Source organism: Pelodiscus sinensis, chromosome 19, assembly GCF_049634645.1.
Source record: "Pelodiscus sinensis isolate JC-2024 chromosome 19, ASM4963464v1, whole genome shotgun sequence".
Taxonomy (NCBI): domain Eukaryota; kingdom Metazoa; phylum Chordata; order Testudines; family Trionychidae; genus Pelodiscus; species Pelodiscus sinensis.
This window is the reverse complement of record NC_134729.1, coordinates 2,420,227-2,440,194: the sequence shown is the minus strand read 5'-3', so window position 1 is coordinate 2,440,194 and position 19,968 is coordinate 2,420,227. Positions and strand designations below refer to the sequence as shown.

Below are 19,968 nucleotides of genomic sequence, written 5' to 3'. Positions count from 1 at the left end.
CTTGCTGGAGGATGTGAAGACCAGGACTTGAACAGGGTTCCAAAAAGAGCTAGAATTCATGGAGGATGGGTCCATCAATGCTTATCCGCCAGGATGGGCAGGGAGGGTGTGTCCCTCGCTGCTGTTGGTCAGAGGCTGGGAATGGGTGACAGGGACGATTCCCGGTTCTGTTCCCTCCCTCTGGGGCACCTGGCATTGGCCACTGCGGGCAGACAGGACACTGGGCTGGGTGGACCTTTGGTCTGACCCGGCTGGTGGCTCTTGCGTTCTGAAGGCCTGCTTTGGGGACCCCCCACCCTCTGGGGCTTGCAGTCCATCCTGCCAGTCCACAGGTGGAGACGCAGGGGGTGGAGGGTGAACAAAGAAACAGCTGCGAGCCTGGTGGATAATGTGACGGGTGGGGCTGGTCCCACTGGGTGTCGGCGCCCTGGCGGGGAGGGGTTGGAAGCGGGCGGCCAGGGTGGGACATTCCCAGCCAAAGTGCCTCCATCCGACGCGGGGACCCAGGTGGGAAGGAGACAAAGAGACGGAGCCTCCACACACCCCAGGCTTGGGCGGGGCGGAGCTGGGTCTCCCCGCACCTGCCTCCCTCCCGGAGAAGCCAGACCTGGCCTCTCCCCCTCCCCGTCTGGGCGGCTCCCGCCTTTGGGAACGGGGGGGGGACGGGGACCCCCCCTCTGGTCACTTTCACATTTCCCGGGGACTCCCCCACGTGCTCCCCACGTTGGCGAAGGGGAGGGGGGGGCTGATCAGCCGCGCAGCGCCGCGACGGCCCGGCCCCCCCCCCCCCTCCCCAGCGCGCTCTCGCCTCCCGAAATGTTTTATTGAACACGCTGCTGTACCGGAAGCAGAAGCCATATTTCTCCTGGCCAGCCCCGGCCGCGGCCAGCCCCGCGCCCTGCCCTGCCCTGCCCCGCCGGGGGGGCGCCGTGCCCCGGGAGGAGGCTGCCGCCCGGGCCCCCCTGTTGCGCGCCGGGCGCGGAGAGGCGAGACGCGCGGCGCACGGCGCCCCCGGCCCGGGCGCAGGATGCGGCTGCTCGGGGCCCCGCGCGTCGGCGGCTGAGCCCCGGCGGACATGCCCGGAGCCCTGCAGACAAAGGAGCCGGCGGAGGCGCCCCGGGTGTAAGCCCCTTTGCAGCCGCCGCGGGGGGCCCGGCCGCCCTCCCCAAGAGACCCAAGGGGGATGCAGCAGGACGCGGGCTACGGGGGGGGCCCAGCCCCGGCCCGGCCTTAGGAGAGCAGCCGGGGCCGCCTGCCCTGCCCCGCCCCGCCCCGCCGCCCCCCTCCCCTCCGTCCCCAGCTGCCCCCCGTGCGCCCCGGTCCCTGCGCGCCCGGAGATGTGTCCCCCGGGCGGCGCTGCCCCTTGTTGCCCCCTCGAGGCCCCCCCACCCGCCTCCCCTGCCCCCGGGGCGGCGGGACACAGCTAAGCGGGCCCCGGGCGCCCCTCGTCCTGCCCCAGCTCCCCGAGGCGCCGCCGCCGCCGGGCCGGGGGTAAATGATGTTCAAGTACCGGATCCGAATGTTCTTCAACGAGCTGAAGCTGCTGGTGCTGATGCGGCGGGGCCGGCCGGAGCCCGAGCCCGGAGCTGGCGGGGGCCGGGCGCTGGGGGGCAGCGGCTGCGGCTGGCCCCCCTTCGCCGACTGCTCGGCCCGGCAGGACGATGAGGCCGAGTACTACGGGGGGCTGGGCGAGCCCCGGCCCCGCAGCCTGGCCCTGGAGGAGAAGGAGCCCCGGCCGCAGCCCCCCGGCCAGCAGCCCGGCCAGCAGCCCGGAGCCGGGGGGGCCCTGGACAGTGTGTCGCTCAGCAGCAGCCTGGACAGCGGCATGAGGACCCCGCAGTGCCGGATCTGCTTCCAGGGGCCCGAGCAGGTCAGGGGGCGCCTCGCGACGGGGGGGGGGGCGGGGGGTCACTCGGAGTGCATGGTGCTGGGGGGTCACCAGGGGTGAGGGGTGCCGGGGGTTACCAGGGATTTGAGGTGTTGGGGTTACCACGGTTACTAGGGTGAGGGGTGCCAGGGGTTACTAGGGATGTGGGGTGACAGGAGGTTACCATGGTTACTAGGGTGAGGGGTGCCAGGGGTTACTAGGGGTGTGGTGTGTCAGGGTTACCACGGTTACTAGGGGTGAGGGGTGCCAAGGGATTACAAAGAGTTACTGGAGGTGCAGGGAGCCGAGAGGTTGGTAGGGGTGAGGGTTGCCAGGAGTTACCAGGGTTACTAGGCGGGAGGGTTGTTGGGGGGGTTACCTGGGGAGGGGATACCGGGGGTTACCGGAGGTGAGGGTTACTAGGCGGGAGGGTTGTCAGGGGTTACTGGGGATGGGGGTACCAGGAATTACCACGGTTACTAGGCAGGAGAGTTGTCTGGGGTTAGTCGGAGTGGGGGTACTGGAGGAGAAGGTTGCCAGGAGTTACCAGGGTTACTAGGGGTGAAGGAGGTGCGGGTGACGGGGGTTACTTGGGGTGTGGGGTGCCAGGTTGGTTACTAAGGGGACGGTGCCTGGTGAGTTACTAGTTTGAAGGGGGCCAAGTAGAGGTCTTGGGTGGAGGTACCAGGGGGATGAGGGTGCCGGGGGATTCCTGACGCGGGTCAGGCTGGCTCAGGGCTGTCAACCGGGGAGCGGAGCCAGCGGATCAGGATGCCAGGGGCTGCAGGGAAGGTGTCAGGCAGTGCCAGGCTGTGGCTGGCCATCAGAAGGGGAGCGTGCCAGGGCCTGAGCCAGAGCGAGGAGGAAAAACATGTTGGAGGAGACTGCAAAGGTGCAGCAGGGGTCAGTCAGGTGCCAAGTGGTAAAAATGCCAGTGGACAAAGCGTGAGCAAAGGCCAGGTCTGTGTGCCGGGTCTGTGCGCCGGGCAGTGCCGGGTCAGTGCACCAGGGTGGTGTGCCAGGTCTGTGCGCCGGGCAGTGCCGGGTCAGTGCACCAGGGTGGTGTGCCAGGTCTGTGCGCCGGCCGGGTCAGTGCACCAGGTCTGTGTGCCGGGTCTGTGCGCCGGGCAGTGCCGGGTCAGTGCACCAGGTCTGTGTGCCGGGTCTGTGCGCCGGGCAGTGCCGGGTCAGTGCACCAGGTTGGTGTGCCAGGTCTGTGCGCCGGGCAGTGCCACGTCTATGTGCTGGACAGCGCCAGGTTGGTGTGCTGGGTCTGTATGCTGGGCAGTGCCGGATCTGTGCATCATGTTAGTGTGCCAGGTCTGTGTGCCAGACAGTGCAGGGTCGGTGTGCCGGGTCGGTGCGCCAGGTTGGTGTGCTGGGCAGCGCCAGGTTGGTGTGCCGGGTCTGTGCGCCGGGCGGCACCGGGTCTGTGCGCCACGTTAGTGTGCCGGATCTGTGCGCCAGGTCGGTGTGCCAGGTCTGTATGCCAGGCAGCTCTGGGTTTGTGTGCCGGGTCCGTGCACTGGGTCTGTGCACCAGGCAGCGCCGGGTCTGTACACCATGGCAAGGGCGGTGTTTGAGTTGTTCTGGCCTTCCTCGGAAATGCCAGGGCCCAGACGACAGTGGTCTTAGTGGACACTGTGTCTATGTTTGCACAGACCAGTCCTTTGAGGGGCCAGGTCCCCTGTAGCCCACTGCAACCCTCCCTCCCCGCTCCCAGACTGGGTGCCATGGACGGACTGGGTGTGCTCCGGGGCTGGGTTGCAGGGCGGATCTGGGGCCCCGGGGGACGTGTCCCATGCTACGGCTGCGGGACGGAGGAGGAAGCCACTTCGGAGCTTTCAGGGGCTGTCCTGGGGTTGAAATCACGCCCAGGCCTTCGCCAGACTAGGCTTGTGGGGCTGTTGCTTGGGCGTGGGCGGAGCCTCATGCGGCTCCGCCCAGGCAGGGCTGGGGCGGCGCATAGTGCTGATGGTGTGCAGGTGGCCCCAAGAGCGGGCCACCCACAGTGTCCAGCAGCTCCCTTCCCCGCCGCTGAAATGCAGCCACTGCTGGGGCGGAGCGCGGCCGCCACTTATCCGTGCGTGCCAGCGGACGGGCAAGCCCTGGGTGGAGAGATCGCCCCCTGCTGATGCTCCAGCTGACTGCAGGCCCCTGGTAGATCTCCCCTAGGAGCAATGCCCAGGCTTAACCCGGCAAGATCTCCTGCACGTCCCGGCCAGAGGGGCACCAGCTGGGTATGCTTAAGACACGGCAGCAGTGGGGCACACGAGGGGGAATGCTGTTTGCTTTTGGGAGCGGGCAGCGACGGTAGACAAGGCCGGTGCCCAGCATGGCATGGAAGTCGCTGTGCCAGGTGGTTGCCGGGGCAAGGGAGAAATCTTTTGGGTCCTTGGCATGACCGGCAAGGGCGGGGTGAGGAGGGGAAGTGAGAGAAAAGCAGGAGGTTGGGACCATGGGGTGGACGGGATGCTCCCTCCATCCCCACTTCTCAGCAGACTCCGACCTGCCGGTGCCGGCGGGATCTGTACGCTGGGATCTGGGAACGGCTAATTCTCCTTCCCCCTTCGAGAGCCGGCAGCCACCGTCCTCGCTGCTCCCAACTCCCCTGCGTGGAAACCGCGCAGAGCCCGATCTCGCAGGCCTGGGGCTGCCGGATCCCCTGAGGAGGCGGGACGCCGGGGGGTGAGCGGCCTGGCCGCGGACGTCCTGGAAGGAGCAAAATCTTTCTAGGAAGGGGCGAGGCGAGGCGTGGCTAGGAGGAGGCAGTGGATCCGGGTTCCCCAGCGGCATGTCTGGCACTCCCCGGAGCATGTCGGTGGGGACACGCCTGTGCTTTTGCACCTGGCCATGCGCCGATGCACACGTGAAGGCACATACATGCCCAGTCACACGTGTGCCAACATGCGTGTGCTCTGGATGGAGCGGTGCGCACACCGCGGGGCTAATGTGTGCCTGTCTCTTTAGTACATGGCCGGGCAGGCCCACGTGTGTTGGTGCATGTTTCCATGCTTGCAGCAATTTGGGTTCTCTGTGATGGCGCGCCGCTCAGCGGGCGAGACACGCCCGAGCCAGTCTGCACGCAGCCAGGAGCCTGCTCCTAGGCCTTCGGCAGGTGTGCCCGTCCCCCTGTACCTGCTTCCCAGAGAGCCTGCACACGGCAGGGACAGGCAGCTGGCAGCTTTCTCTGAACGGGGTCGTGTGGCCCCGGCAGGTGGGTGGCAAGTGGTGACCCTGATGCAGAGCCGGGCCCGAGGCCTGGCTGGGCTGGCATAGCGTTGGCGTGTTGGCTTGAGACAGGCGTGTGCTGCCCGGATCATCCCTGTGCCCCTGCAGCCTGCACAGGGCATGTGGCAGAGTGCGTTGGTAGGGAGGCCGAATTGGGGTACCCCTGAGGCAGGGGCGAGGTGTCCTGGCGATGTACAGGACCAAGTGTACAGGGCCCCCAGGTACGCCCCTGCTCCCCCAGCTCTGTCCCCCCCAAAGTTCCCTGGTGCCTCCCGAGGCCCTGGTGTGATCTGAGAGCAGGGCTGTCGGGGCCAGGAGGGACGGGGCAGGGCCGCCCAGAACCCAGGTGGGGCAGCGTCAGGCGCAGGCCGGCTCTTGGGTGGCCGGTTGACATGGTGAGAAGGCCCCGCCGGTTCCTTCCAGCACGGTGGCCCCCAGCCCATCGATCGGGATCGACCGGTAGATCTCGGAGCCTCTGACCGGGGATCCTGACCCGTTTGGCCAGGAAGCTCTCTAGTGCTGGCACTTCAGTTGCCCCCCCACCCCCTGTCCTGCTGCTCCTGCTCCCCTGCCAGGGAGCTGCCTCCTGCTTGCTGCACAGGGCGTGGGAGGGAGAAAGGGGGCGCTGATGTCAGGGTGTCCCTCCCCCTCACTCCTGTACCCCATCTCCACACAGAGAGAAGGGGATGGAGGGAGTTTGGCCATGTTAATCTTTGTCACACTCGCACTGTGTGTGTGTCTCATTGACACACACACACACACATACACACACTGCAACACACACATACACACACTGTCCTTCTTCTCCTCTCCCGACCCCCCCCACACACATACACACACACACACACACACTGCCCTCCTTCTCCTCTCCCGACCCCCCCCACACACATACACACATACACACTGTCCTTCTTCTCCTCTCCCGACCCCCCCACACACACATACACACACACATACACACACTGTCCTTCTTCTCCTCTCCCGACCCCCCCCACACACATACACACACACATACACACACTGTCCTTCTTCTCCTCTCCCAACCCCCCCCACACACATACACACACACATACACACACTGTCCTTCCTTCTCCTCTCCCAACCCCCCCCACACACACATACACACACACATACACACACTGTCCTTCTTCTCCTCTCCCGACCCCCCCCCCACACACATACACACACACATACACACACTGTCCTTCTTCTCCTCTCCCAACCCCCCCCACACATACACACACACATACACACACTGTCCTTCCTTCTCCTCTCCCAACCCCCCCCACACACATACACACACACATACACACACTGTCCTTCTTCTCCTCTCCCAACCCCCCCCACACACATACACACACACATACACACACTGTCCTTCTTCTCCTCTCCCAACCCCCCCCCCACACATACACACACACATACACACACTGTCCTTCTTCTCCTCTCCCAACCCCCCCCCACACACATACACACACATACACACACTGTCCTTCCTTCTCCTCTCCCGACCCCCCCCACACACACATACACACACACATACACACACTGTCCTTCTTCTCCTCTCCCAACCCCCCCCACACACATACACACACACACACATACACACACTGTCCTTCTTCTCCTCTCCCAACCCCCCCCCACACACATACACACACACATACACACACTGTCCTTCTTCTCCTCTCCCGACCCCCCCCCCCCACACACACACACTGCTGGCAAAGTGGGTGAGTTTGGGTTGGCAGCTCGGTGCATTTCATAGTTTTCGTTTCTCTCTCACACGTCGATGTAATTCTCCGAGCGGGCGGGTCTAACGCGCCGAACCTGTCCTGGCTGGAGTCAGCGCTGTGGGGATTGCTGCTCCTGGACGTCCCTGCAGCCCCTGGGGGAGGCAGAGCAGGGGGTCTCTGCGTGCTGTGCTTGGCTGCAGACAGCCTCCTGCAACCCCCATTGATCAGTCACAGGGATCCGCGGCCAGTGGGATCTGTGGGCTCAGTGCCGGTAGGTGAGGGGCAGCCCATGGAGCCGTTGCTGCCCATGCCAGCTGCCTTCACCCTGCCTTAGCCCCACGGCGCCACCACCTGGAAGCCGTCTCGGTTAAACGGTGCCCAGCCTGCTTCCTGAACCCCTGTCCCAGCTCTGAACCTCCTCCTGCCCCCAGCCTCCCGCCCCAGACGGGGGTCGTCCTGCCCCCAGCCTCCCGCCCCAGACGGGGGTCGTCCTGCTCCCAGCCTCCCGCCCCAGACGGGGGTCGTCCTGCCCCCAGCCTCCCGCCCCAGACGGGGGTCGTCCTGCTCCCAGCCTCCCGCCCCAGACGGGAGTCGTCCTGCCCCCAGCCTCCCGCCCCAGACGGGAGTCGTCCTGCTCCCAGCCTCCCGCCCCAGACGGGGGTCGTCCTGCCCCCAGCCTCCCGCCCCAGACGGGGGTCGTCCTGCCCCCAGCCTCCCGCCCCAGACGGGGGTCGTCCTGCCCCCAGCCTCCCGCCCCAGACGGGGGTCGTCCTGCCCCCAGCCTCCCGCCCCAGACGGGGGTCGTCCTGCCCCCAGCCTCCCGCCCCAGACGGGGGTCGTCCTGCCCCCAGCCTCCCGCCCCAGACGGGAGTCGTCCTGCCCCCAGCCTCCCGCCCCAGACGGGAGTCGTCCTGCCCCCAGCCTCCCGCCCCAGACGGGAGTCGTCCTGCCCCCAGCCTCCCGCCCCAGACGGGAGTCGTCCTGCCCCCAGCCTCCCGCCCCAGACGGGGGTCGTCCTGCTCCCAGCCTCCCGCCCCAGACGGGGGTCGTCCTGCCCCCAGCCTCCCGCCCCAGACGGGGGTCGTCCTGCCCCCAGCCTCCCGCCCCAGACGGGGGTCGTCCTGCTCCCAGCCTCCCGCCCCAGACGGGGGTCGTCCTGCTCCCAGCCTCCCGCCCCAGACGGGGGTCGTCCTGCTCCCAGCCTCCCGCCCCAGACGGGGGTCGTCCTGCTCCCAGCCTCCCGCCCCAGACGGGGGTCGTCCTGCTCCCAGCCTCCCGCCCCAGACGGGGGTCGTCCTGCTCCCAGCCTCCCGCCCCAGACGGGGGTCGTCCTGCCCCCAGCCTCCCGCCCCAGACGGGGGTCGTCCTGCTCCCAGCCTCCCGCCCCAGACGGGGGTCGTCCTGCTCCCAGCCTCCCGCCCCAGACGGGGGTCGTCCTGCTCCCAGCCTCCCGCCCCAGACGGGGGTCGTCCTGCTCCCAGCCTCCCGCCCCAGACGGGGGTCGTCCTGCTCCCAGCCTCCCGCCCCAGACGGGGGTCGTCCTGCTCCCAGCCTCCCGCCCCAGACGGGGGTCGTCCTGCTCCCAGCCTCCCGCCCCAGACGGGGGTCGTCCTGCTCCCAGCCTCCCGCCCCAGACGGGGGTCGTCCTGCCCCCAGCCTCCCGGCCCAGACGGGAGTCGTCCTGCCCCCAGCCTCCCGCCCCAGACGGGAGTCGTCCTGCCCCCAGCCTCCCGCCCCAGACGGGAGTCGTCCTGCCCCCAGCCTCCCGGCCCAGACGGGAGTCGTCCTGCTCCCAGCCTCTCGCCCCAGACGGGGGTCGTCCTGCTCCCAGCCTCTCGCCCCAGACGGGGGTCGTCCTGCTCCCAGCCTCTCGCCCCAGACGGGGGTCGTCCTGCTCCCAGCCTCTCGCCCCAGACGGGGGTCGTCCTGCTCCCAGCCTCTCGCCCCAGACGGGGGTCGTCCTGCTCCCAGCCTCTCGCCCCAGACGGGGGTCGTCCTGCCCCCAGCCTCTCGCCCCAGACGGGGGTCGTCCTGCCCCCAGCCTCTCGCCCCAGACGGGAGTCGTCCTGCCCCCAGCCTCTCGCCCCAGACGGGAGTCGTCCTGCCCCCAGCCTCCCGGCCCAGACGGGAGTCGTCCTGCCCCCAGCCTCCCGGCCCAGACGGGAGTCGTCCTGCCCCCAGCCTCCCGGCCCAGACGGGAGTCGTCCTGCTCCCAGCCTCTCGCCCCAGACGGGAGTCGTCCTGCTCCCAGCCTCCCGCCCCAGACGGGAGTCGTCCTGCTCCCAGCCTCCCGCCCCAGACGGGAGTCGTCCTGCTCCCAGCCTCCCGCCCCAGACGGGGGTCGTCCTGCCCCCAGCCTCCCGGCCCAGACGGGAGTCGTCCTGCTCCCAGCCTCCCGCCCCAGACGGGGGTCGTCCTGCCCCCAGCCTCCCGCCCCAGACGGGAGTCGTCCTGCTCCCACCCTCCTGCCCAGAACTTGCACCCTGAACCCCCTTCTGGACCATAATCCCCCGCCCTGAGCTAAGCCCAGAGCCCCTCCCCCACTCCAAACTCCTGGGCCCAAGACCAGAGCCTGCACCCCCACCCCCCTACCCAGCCTGGCGCAAGCGAGTGAGGATGGGGGGGAGGGGAATGGGATGAGCAGGGGGAGGCCTCGGAGAGGGGGTGGGAAGGCCGTGGGGCCAGGCTCTTCAGGTGGGAGGGAGATCTCATGTCGCACTTACATGGAAGAAGTGATCTTGTGGTTCAAAAGGTTGGTGCCCACGACTCTGGCACCTCCCTCCAGGGCCCGGCCCTGCCCTGGCCTCCCACGGCTCCGGGGGGAGCTCCGGCCCCAGCCCTTGTGACTCCAGGCTGGCTGTCTGGTGGACGGGCTACCTCCCCTCCTCCTCACCCAGCCCTTCACCCTGCCCCCCTGTGCAGGCCTGATCATCCTCCGTCCACACACCCCTTCCGGCCCGTGCCGCGGGGTACCCAGCGCGCCGCTGTGGGAGCAGGGAAGGGGCCCGAGTCGCTTGGCAGCTCCCCCAGGTGCCTGCTCCCTGCCCCCCAAGGCTGGAGGCCGCTTCCCTGCGTCCTGTGCCCACAATGTCTGATCCGGTTGGGGAGGGGGTTACGAGACACTTTTGCTCTGTGGTCCCCGGCTAGGGGTGAGGGTCAGGGCTGGGGGGGAGAGGTTCCCTCCCAGGTTAATTTTCTGTCTTCGCCGCTCCCCTCTGGGTGCCCCACAGCCATGGGGAGCGGAGCGCCCTGCTCCAGGGGTGGGACCTGCTGCTCTGAGCCAGAAGGGGTAGGGCCGGGAGGGGTGGATGGGGCAGATTTCGGGGACCTGGCTCTAAGGGGGCCAGTGCTGCTCTCTGCACTGTGGAAGCTGGTTGGCTGTGGGATCTGCCCCGAATCCCCCTCCCCCCCACACACACACCCTGGCCATGTGTCTGTCCCCGCACCTGTAGCCTTCCCTAGCAGCTTGCTCTGGAAATTCGGCTACGCGGAGGGATGCTTCCCAGTGGGCCCCCCTACAGCCGGCTTACGGGAGAACCGCTCCTGAGAGCCTGGACCTGCTCACGGGCGTGGCCGTCCCCGTGACTCAGTTTCCCCCTCGCTGACATAGGGACTGTACTGGCAGAGGAGAGCAGCCCCAGGCCACAGAGGCTGGTTCTGGCCAGACCCTAAGCTAAGGGGGGGGAGGAAGCCCAGGGCCCCCCCTCCAGTGCGGAGCAGGGAGTAGGGCCCAGTGGGGAGTGAGTCATCAGCCCGGTCACTGTAATTGGAGCCCTGTCGTGGCTTCAGGCGGTGGGTGAGACGCTCCCCGGTTTTATGTGGCACGTGGGCTCCAGCAGTGGGGGGGAAGGGGGAGCAGCCAGCCTGGCCTCAGGGACAAGAGCTGCCACAGGCTTTGCCAGGACTCAGGGTGAGCCGGCCCCCCTCCTTCCCCGGGAACCCAGGAGTCCTGGCTGCCCTCTTGCAAAACGGCTGCGGCTCCTACCGCTCTGCAGGGCGCGAGGCCGTAGGTGCCCTCCAGGAAGCCAGCTGTTGGGGGCAGCCATCTTGAAAGAGGGCAGCATTGTGGGCAAAAATAAAGGACCTTTAGTCCTAAAAAGAAGCTGCCCGTGGTGCCCCAGGGAGCCCCCCTTCTCTGTACCCCCATAGCCAGCCCCTGCCCGGCCCTGGGTGCAAGTTAGAGCCTCCCCCAGAGCCAAGACTGCCCAGAGGGCCGTGCTGCAGCCGCCGCCGCTGCCGGGGGGGGTCCCACTCCCCAGCCGTGGGGCGCTGAAGTGGGTCGCCCCCCCATAGCACTGGGCTGGGATCACACGGCTTTGTGGGGGGCATTCTAGGAAGGCGGGAGAAAGGGCCCAGGAGACTGTGGCACCACATGGGGCATTTGGGGCGCCAGAGCAGCCCCCCGTGATCTGATCCGGGGGCTGGCGTAGGAGACAGGCAAGAGCCCCCTGCCCTGGCTGAGTCCGTCTCTCTGCAGCCAGCCAGGCTGGTGGGCGGGCGCTCAGGCCTGCGTGGGGTCAGCCAGGCGTGAAATTGGCAGCGTGTGAGCGGCTGCCCGGTCGCCCGCGCGCTTGGTGTGCGTGCGGCCTCTGCCGCGTGGCACGGGGCCGGCGGGGGGGGGGGGGGCGGTGCTCCTGCCAGCTGCACCCCCTGCTCCCGCCCGGTCACGGCACAGGCAGCCCTGGGGGTGTTAGTGGGAGGAGGTGTCCCAGATACATGCGCAGAGGGGGGTGCACGTGTCCACGTGGGCATGGGAATACGCACACGGTGCCATCCAGGACGCCCCACGTACCTACCCCAGCTGTGCTGCTTGTCTCGGAGGTTGAGTGTCTGCTCCCCGGCTCTGGGGGGGGCCCCGTTGCTGTGACAGGCCCTGCTGGGTTGGCTGCCCCCCCACACACACACACACACCAGGCCTGGCCGGGTTCATGCAGCCTGGGCAGCACCGTGCTGCCGGCAGCGCCCGCAGTTCCTCGGTCTGGGGGGCCTGGCTCCACGCCTGCCAGGTCAGGGTTTGCCACAGGGAGGGGGCAGGGCAGTCACAGATGCTGCATGGGGAAGAGGGAGGGGATGAGATGGGGCTGCCGACGGGGGGGGAGGCAGCAGGGCCGGGGGCGGGGTGCAGTCGGGGTCTGGCTGTTGCTGGCTTCCAAGTGGGGCGCGCGGGAAGGAAGAGGCCCCCCCTTCCTCCGCCGCCGGGACGTAGCCCAGCGTCCTCGGCCCGGGACCCGTGTCTGGCTGCCAGCACGTGGCAAAGCCGCTGGGATCCCCCTGCACCTCAGCCCCCCACCTCTCTGCTTCGCGCCCCTCCCTGGAAGCTCCCCAGCACCGCCAGCCCGGGCTCCTCTCAGCCCCACGGCCAACACGGGCCGATGGGCAGAGCTGGGGGGGTCCCGGGGGCACCGTCACGCTGACCTGCCCCTCCCCCCACTCGTGGCACAGGACGGTTCGGCCCGGATTTGCGGCCCAAAAGGGACAGTTTGGGGAGGGGGGGAATTTTTGCTGAACCGGGTGGGACTGGGCATGTCGTTATCGGGGATTCGGACCTGCCCCCACTGGGCACTAGCAGGGTCAAGCTCCCTTCTCTTGACCCATCCCCATACGCGTCTGTCTGTCCATCCCCATACGCGTCTGTCTGTCTGTCTATCCATCCCCATACGCGTCTGTCTGTCTATCCCCATACACACACTTGCTCTCTCTATTCCCATGCACTGTGTCTGTCTGTCTGTCTGTCTATCCATCACCATACGCATCTGTCTGTCTGTCTATCCATCCCCATACGTGTCTGTCTATCCATCCCCATACGCGTCTGTCTGTCTGTCTGTCCATCCCCATACGTGTCTGTCTGTCTGTCCATCCCCATACGCGTCTGTCTGTCTGTCCATCCCCATACGCGTCTGTCTGTCTATCCCCATACACACACTTGCTCTCTCTATTCCCATGCACTGTGTCTGTCTGTCTGTCTGTCTATCCATCCCCATACGCATCTGTCTGTCTGTCCATCCCCATACGCGTCTGTCTGTCTGTCTGTCCATCCCCATACGCGTCTGTCTGTCTGTCTGTCCATCCCCATATGTGTCTGTCTGTCTGTCCCCATACACACACTTGCTCTCTCTATTCCCATGCACTGTGTCTGTCTGTCTGTCTGTCTGTCTGTCGTGCCGCCACCCTGGAGTCTCAGCAGCAGTTTCCTGTAGCTGCTGAACGCCTCGCTGGCCCGGCTGTGGGGTGGGCCGAGGCCGTGACCCCGGCTGACGGGAATCGCCAGCGCTCCGCCGGCCTGGTGTCTCCACGAAGCGTCGTTAGTGCTTCCTGTCAGGAGGCATGAAATATTTATGCTGATTGCTCCCCCCGTCAGCCGCATTAAGCCGATGAGGCTAATAAACCGCTGTTTAAATGTGAGCGGCCTAATGGAGCATGGCGCTTGCCAGGCGCTGGCTGGGGCCGGGGAGGTCGGCGGTACCCGGCTGGGGAGGTTGGCGCTGGCTCTTAGGGGTTAGGGTTGGGCTCTCTGCCCCTCTCCTGCCGCCCCTAACCCCGGGCCCTGTTTCCTTTGCAGGGGGAGCTGCTGAGCCCATGCCGCTGCGACGGGTCCGTCCGCTGCACGCACCAGCCCTGCCTGATTCGCTGGATCAGCGAGAGGGGGTCGTGGAGCTGTGAGCTGTGCTACTTCAAGTACCAGGTGCTGGCCATCAGCACGAAGAACCCCCTGCAGGTGAGCGCGGGAAACCCCGGTGGGACGGCCCCCCGGCCCACGCCCGCCAAATCACAGACAGCACACGCTCCGACATGTGCATGCAGATAACACATGCTCCTACAGCCCGTTCTTCGACACGCATGTACGTAGATCAACACACACCGACGCAGCCGCGCAGAACTGCATGTGTGCGCGGTGCAGACGAAGCAGCACAGACTGCACATGGTCTGACACGCGTGCGCACAGATCAACATGCGCTGACAGACAGCACACGCTCCAGCATGCAGGTATGGGGATCAACACGCACTGACACAGACAGCACATGCTCTGACACGCATGTACATGAATCAACACACGCTGACACCGACAGCACATGCTCCGACATGCATGTAGAGGAATCAACACGCATTGGCAGCAGCTTCCCTTCCCTTGGGGTTTCTCTCTCCTCATTGACTTCCGGACCCCAGATCCCTTGATCCTGGCATCCCAGCCCTTAGGGTCTCCCTGCCCCACAGTCCCCAGCTCCCCCTCCCACCCCCCTCCCTAGTTCTCCGGCTCCTTGGGTTCCCGGCCCTCTATGATCCCTCATGGGGCCCCTCCCCAATCCGGCCCCACTGTGACCCGTCGTGGTGTCTCCTTCCCTTGCAGTGGCAGGCGATTTCCCTGACGGTCATCGAGAAGGTGCAGATCGCGGCCATCATCCTGGGCTCCCTCTTCCTCATCGCCAGCATCTCCTGGCTCATCTGGTCGTCCCTCAGCCCCTCGGCCAAGTGGCAGCGGCAGGACCTGCTTTTCCAGATCTGCTACGGCATGTACGGCTTCATGGACATCGTCTGCATCGGTGAGACTTGCTCCCGCCCTGGCTGCAGGCCCCCGCCTGTCCCCGCTGGCTCACGCCTGACAGCTCCCGGCCAGGGAGCGCGCGCTCAGTTCCCGCGGTGATGGGCGCGGTGATCCCATCTGAACACAGAGCCCTGGGAAGCAGGACCAAGGGGGGTTGGGGAGGATAGCAGAGTGACTCCGAAGACCGAGCACTGCTCTGAGACTCAGTGCCCGGCTTTGCCACTGCCTTGCTGCACAACCCTGGGCAAGTCACGTCCTTGCTCTGTGCCTCAGTTTCCCCCCTCGTCTCTATAAGCGTCTCCAGGCAGGGACTTGCTCTCATGTGTACTGCACATGGCAGAATGGGATCTTTAGGGGCGTGGGATGTCTGACTAACAAGCCAGGCAGACATCACTGGCAATAAAGTCCCACCTGATTGCCATGACGCCTGTTAATTAAGAACGAATGAAAAGGCCGCGAGACTGGGATGAGGTTGGCAGCGTTCAATGCCGGGCTCCACAGGCAGCAGAGATGAGACGCCGAGCAGCGGGAGCTTCGTGCCAGCCGCCAGCTCCGCACGAAGGGAAGGGTTTTAAATTTTCTACCGAGTTAGCACCTATTTGTTGTGCCGCATTGTACCCCAAGTAGGGCATGCGGGAGGCCGGACACCCAGCTGTGTCCTGTGATGGTGAACCGCGAAATGCTACTTAGAGATGTTCTAATGAACCCAGTGTCTTCCCTACGCTTGAATATTTTACAATAATAGGTCCTGATAGAATCAGGAATAATTATTATTAGATCAAATAACAAGGTAGAATATAATTAATAGATAATAATAAAATGCAAGGGTTACAGCTCACTTGATATTCTAATAACTAATCAATAATAATTATGACTAATATTCTAGTACAATAATAATGGACAACCATGGTATTTCTGTTGCAGAACTGTAATACTAAAATAATGAATAGCTATATTAGTAGTAATAAGCTACAATAATAAATAGATAAAAAGACAATTATATTTTAACAATAGAGGTCTCATAATAACTCTCTTGAAGGATAATGAACACACACTAATAAAATAATTGTAATGAAATCGTACTGAGATTTTAATCGTATTATGATGATAAAATACTTAATGGGTAGAATAATCGTTAATAGGTAGAATTGCAAATCATGATGACGAGTCAGCCGAGTCTAAGATGATTTATTTATATTGCCCGTGGGAGAAGATCACGGCGCCCTCATGCCGGGCGCTGTACGTACATGTGGCGAGAAAGAATCCACGACACTCAGAATTTACAAACTACACAGACAGTGGGTGGCAGGGGAAACTGAGGCAGGGACAGGGATGTGCCCCCAGTTATTGGGAAGGGCAGCGGCAGAGCCGTAGCAAGGAGAGTGGTGGTAAGTCTCGGATTTCCGAGCTGGAAAGCTCTCGTTTGTGTCCTGGCCTTAGGACGGAGAAGTGACTTCAGTAGTAGCCACGTCTGCAGGCTGTAGGACACGTGTCCGCAGCCTCCCAAGCTGGGGTCTCTTTCTCCATTGCCCTGGCCCTCGCAGGCTGGGCCACAGCTTATGTAAAATGCTGTTGGATGTGGGCACGCGTGGCCCTGGCGTGAGTGGCTGTACACTACAGCATGTGGGGCGGCCCCTAGGGGGCGCTCACTTCCCTTGGGCCACCGAGCCCCCGGGAGGGACACACTGACACCCTGTGGGTGATGGTGCCAGACTGAGAGTCCCCCGGGCTTGGGGTGACAGAACCCAAGCAGAAGGACTGGATCTCCGATCCAGGCCAGGGCCATCAGCCGCACCCCAAGCGGCAGCACTGCTGAGCATGCCCTGCTCCTGCCTGCCCAACAGAGAGCTAGCCTCCCAGTCAGTAAACAAAGCAACCCTACAGTAAACAAAGCCGTGTGCAGACCCTGCCCTAGCCCCCCTGGGACTCCCCGCCCCCTGCAAGACCAAACCTGCGTGTGCACCAAGACCGGCACCTATGAAAAAGCCTACGGTCACAAACCCGTGTAGGGAAATCCGCCCCTCGGAGACCCTACAATAATAAACCAGGGCCCAGCACTCCTGAGTGGCCCTACGATAACAAACCAGCCTGCAGGGATAAAAGGCTCAGACCCGGCGCTCCAGAGCCTCCGAGACCCTCCAGATCCCTCCGCCCCCCCTCTGCCCCAGCATCCTGAGGGGGCGGTGGCTCGGAGGAAGCGGCTTGCCCTAGCTCACACTCTTGGACTGAAACCGAGCAGGGTACCCACGTGCCCCCCACCCACCGTGCCCAAGGGCCCATTCAGTCCCTGGGGGGCTCCCCCCCCAGTCCAAGTAGTGTTCAGATTGAAAGACCCACCCCCTTTTCCAAGCCCAGCCAGCAGGCCCGGGCCTGTGCATCTTTGAGGGAGTGTCGCCATGGCGACGGGCCTCCTCCCAAGGTGGTGCTGGCATCCAAGGGGCCTCACCTGTCAATCAAGGCACCTTCCACATCCAGCCCAGCCTCCCCCGTGCCCCCCTCCTGATGCTCGTGGTGGGAATCCAATTCCCGCCGGGCCCAGGTACCTTCCCACAGCCCCCTTGGTGGGAGCGAGTCCCAAACTCCGGCCGGCCCCCATCTCGCAGGGCCGCCTGCCACCGGGGATCTCACCTCTGCGCCCCACTTCTCTCCCCCCAGGACTGATCATCCACGAGGGCTCCTCGGTGTATCGAATATTCAAGAGGTGGCAGGCGGTGAACCAGCAGTGGAAGGTGCTGAACTACGACAAGACCAGGGACCTGGGGGAGCCGGTTGGCGGGGCCGCGGCCAAGGCCGGGGGCAGGAATTCACGGACGAACCCCTCCTCGGGGAGGGAAAGGAACCCCCGGCGGGGGCAGCGGGTTAGGACTATTTTGAACCATCACTGTGGCTACACCATTCTGCACATCCTCAGCCACCTGCGGCCGAACGAGCACCGCGGCGGCGCCAGCTCCGGCCGGGAGGTGGTCATGAGAGTGACGACGGTATAACGCGGCCGGCGGGGGCTGGCGCGAGGAGCATCCCGGGGTAGGGCGCTCGCCAGCGTTCTCCGCCCCCCCTCCTCCGTCGCCACCTCATCTTCCTACCCCGGGGACTGCTTTCCCCGTGGCTCAGCCTGCGCCCTGCTAACCTCCCATCAATGTGAAAATGCCTGCGGTGGGGGGAAGAGACCGGGCTGGCCGCTTCCTACTGGCGTCCCTCGCAGCCCCTCCCTGATTTCGGGGATGGAAGAAGATTGGGATCAAGCCGCCTGGCTCCTCCAGCGACGACTGATCCTGCGAGGGGCCAGGAATTGAACGTGCTTACCTCATCGTGGTTCAAACAAAACTCCAATCCACCCATCCCGCCGCGAGTCTCCGCCCGGGAGGCACGGAACGCCTCGTCCCCAAAAAAAGGTGCAATAAACACGTTTCTAAAGCAAAATGGGATCCGGCAATAAGATACCTGTACATTTCATCTTTAATTTAATGCATGAGAATCTGTCTCCCCTTTTCCTTGTCTCCTATCGTGGGAGGATAAAGAATCATTTATATGCAAATAGTTGGCTCCCAATCCATCTCTCCTTTCTCTCTCTGTCTTTAACATCTTAATCCTGCCGCTGGGATTTCACTGGCAGCCACTCGGGACCGAAGAAGTGGCGGGCAGGGGGAGATGCCGCAAGGGCTCCTCCCCAGGATGGGGGGGATGTCTCTGTCAAGAGGTCTGCCTTGTCCCTTGCAAGCCGCCGCCTCGGCGTTGGGAGGAGGGGAGCCTTCGCTGGAAGACGGGTCTTGTCTCTCCAAGGCTTGACTTTAAGGAATTGGGTGGCTCGCTTGGGATGCTAGCTGGAGAGGAAGGGTGGTTCAGGGGTTAGAGCATTTGCCTGCCTGCAGGGATATTGGGCTCGGGCTGTGGGTGATGTTTGGGTGCCACCCTTCCTTGTCTGTACAGCTTAACCCTACCTCACAGGGGTGTTGTGAGGATAAACCAGGGGAGCGTGGGGCCCGTTTGGGTGCTGTCTGCTGATGAGCCACATTTGCAATTGTTGCCGTCAAAAGCCAACGTCCTAGGGGTGTTACAGGTGCGGTTTGTGGGGCACTGACCCTTCCCAGGCACTGCAGAGCTGTGTGTGTGTGGGGTGGGGGAACCACACTGATCCCTCTTGGCCATCTGCAGCATGGCCTGCTCCCCAGGACCCGTCTGGCCGTGTGGAGCCCTGGACGCCTCCGCCAGCTCCCTGCCATGGGTGGGCAGCCAGAAGGGCCGGGGAAACTGAGTCCATGTCCTGGGTGCCGTAGCCAGAGGATATGGGGCAACCTGGCATGCATGCTGCTGGGCAAAGGGGGTGAAGGTCAGTGTGGTGGGGGGGGTGCACAGGTGGGAGGAAAGAGCAGGGTTGGCACGTAGGGGGCACTGTGCAGCAGTTGGGGCAAAGGGGGCACCATGCCGGGATCAGCAGCAAAGGGGGCGCAGGAGGACGGCAAGAGTTGGGGAGCCCCTGGGCGCTGGGGAAATGGGTGTTGCCGGGCCTGCAGGGGCACCATGTTCCCTAAGGCCGGCCCTGAGCCAACTTCTCCCTGGACCCTGCCCGCTGCCGGCCCCAGCTCTCCTGCAGAGCTCCTCTGAAGGGGGCCTGGAAAAGACCCGCGCACAGCAAGGAATTTGGGGGTCTCACGAATGACCCTCCCCCCCCTTGCGTTTGGGAACGGCCTGTCTCCAGCCCCTTCCCTCCACAAGGCTGTGCAGAGCAGGCCAAGAGAGGCATGGAGCAGACAGAAGGATGCACCTTGGATGGGGGTTTGCTGCCCCGACCGCCTGGCAGGCCGGTTCACAGCGTATGAGGAGGAGGAAGCCTGGAAGACCGATCGATGCAGCCTCTGGGGGATGCTCCTGGAGCGAGAGGCTGGAAACGCTGACGAGGCGCTCACAGTGTCCCCTAACGACGGGGGAGGGATCGAGTGGATCAGGCACCTGCTTCCTCGCACACCCAGCGCTTCCTGCTTCCTCGCACACGCCACCGGGGGCCAGCCAAGGAGCCTGCTCCAATGGGACTAGGGTGCCGGGCCTCAGCCCAGGCTGCACCACCTCTGGAGGGCTCCCACCGGCCGGGCGTTGCTCTCAGCCCATGCACCGCCGGGGCGGTGACCGGATCGTGGGTTGGGACCGGCGCAGGCGTCTCCAGTTCCCTGCCAAGGCAAAGGCTCAAGCTCCCCATTCAGCCCCAGGAACATCCCCTAGGCGACTGGATTTTGATGCATCTCGCCAGGGAGCGACAGCTGGAGCTACAATTCTCTTTGCCTTCTGGGGCCCTGGAGGGACAGGAAGCTGGTGGGGGGGGGGGGGGGGCGAGGCAGGCTCTAGCTGGAAACAGCCCAGAGCGGTGGAAGTGCGCGACTCCACACCTGATGGTTGAGGAGTGGAGTTTCATTTGATCTCACCCCGCAGGGCCACCGCCCGCTGGAAAAATGAGCCCCAGTTCTAGTGGGTTACGGCAGTCGGAAGCGCGGCTAGGAAACTGACGGGCCGTAGCTGCGGTGGTCCCGTTGGCTGGGGGTGGGGCGGGATCTTTGACATTTTGCCTCCCAAAAATTGAACCTTCCAGAAGGACCATGGGGCTCATG

General features: G+C 64.6%; 1 protein-coding gene across 1 annotated transcript; it reads left to right on the top strand.

The window, feature by feature from the left end:
• The first annotated feature begins 842 nt into the window (after window positions 1-842).
• On the top strand, window positions 843-17,949 carry MARCHF9 (membrane associated ring-CH-type finger 9). Its single transcript, XM_075901732.1, has 4 exons — window positions 843-1,870; window positions 13,391-13,546; window positions 14,177-14,369; window positions 17,027-17,949. The coding sequence occupies exons 1-4, from the start codon at window positions 1,496-1,498 to the stop codon at window positions 17,356-17,358; spliced, it is 1,056 nt and encodes a 351-aa protein (XP_075757847.1). The 5' UTR covers window positions 843-1,495; the 3' UTR covers window positions 17,359-17,949.
• The last annotated feature ends 2,019 nt before the right edge of the window (window positions 17,950-19,968 follow it).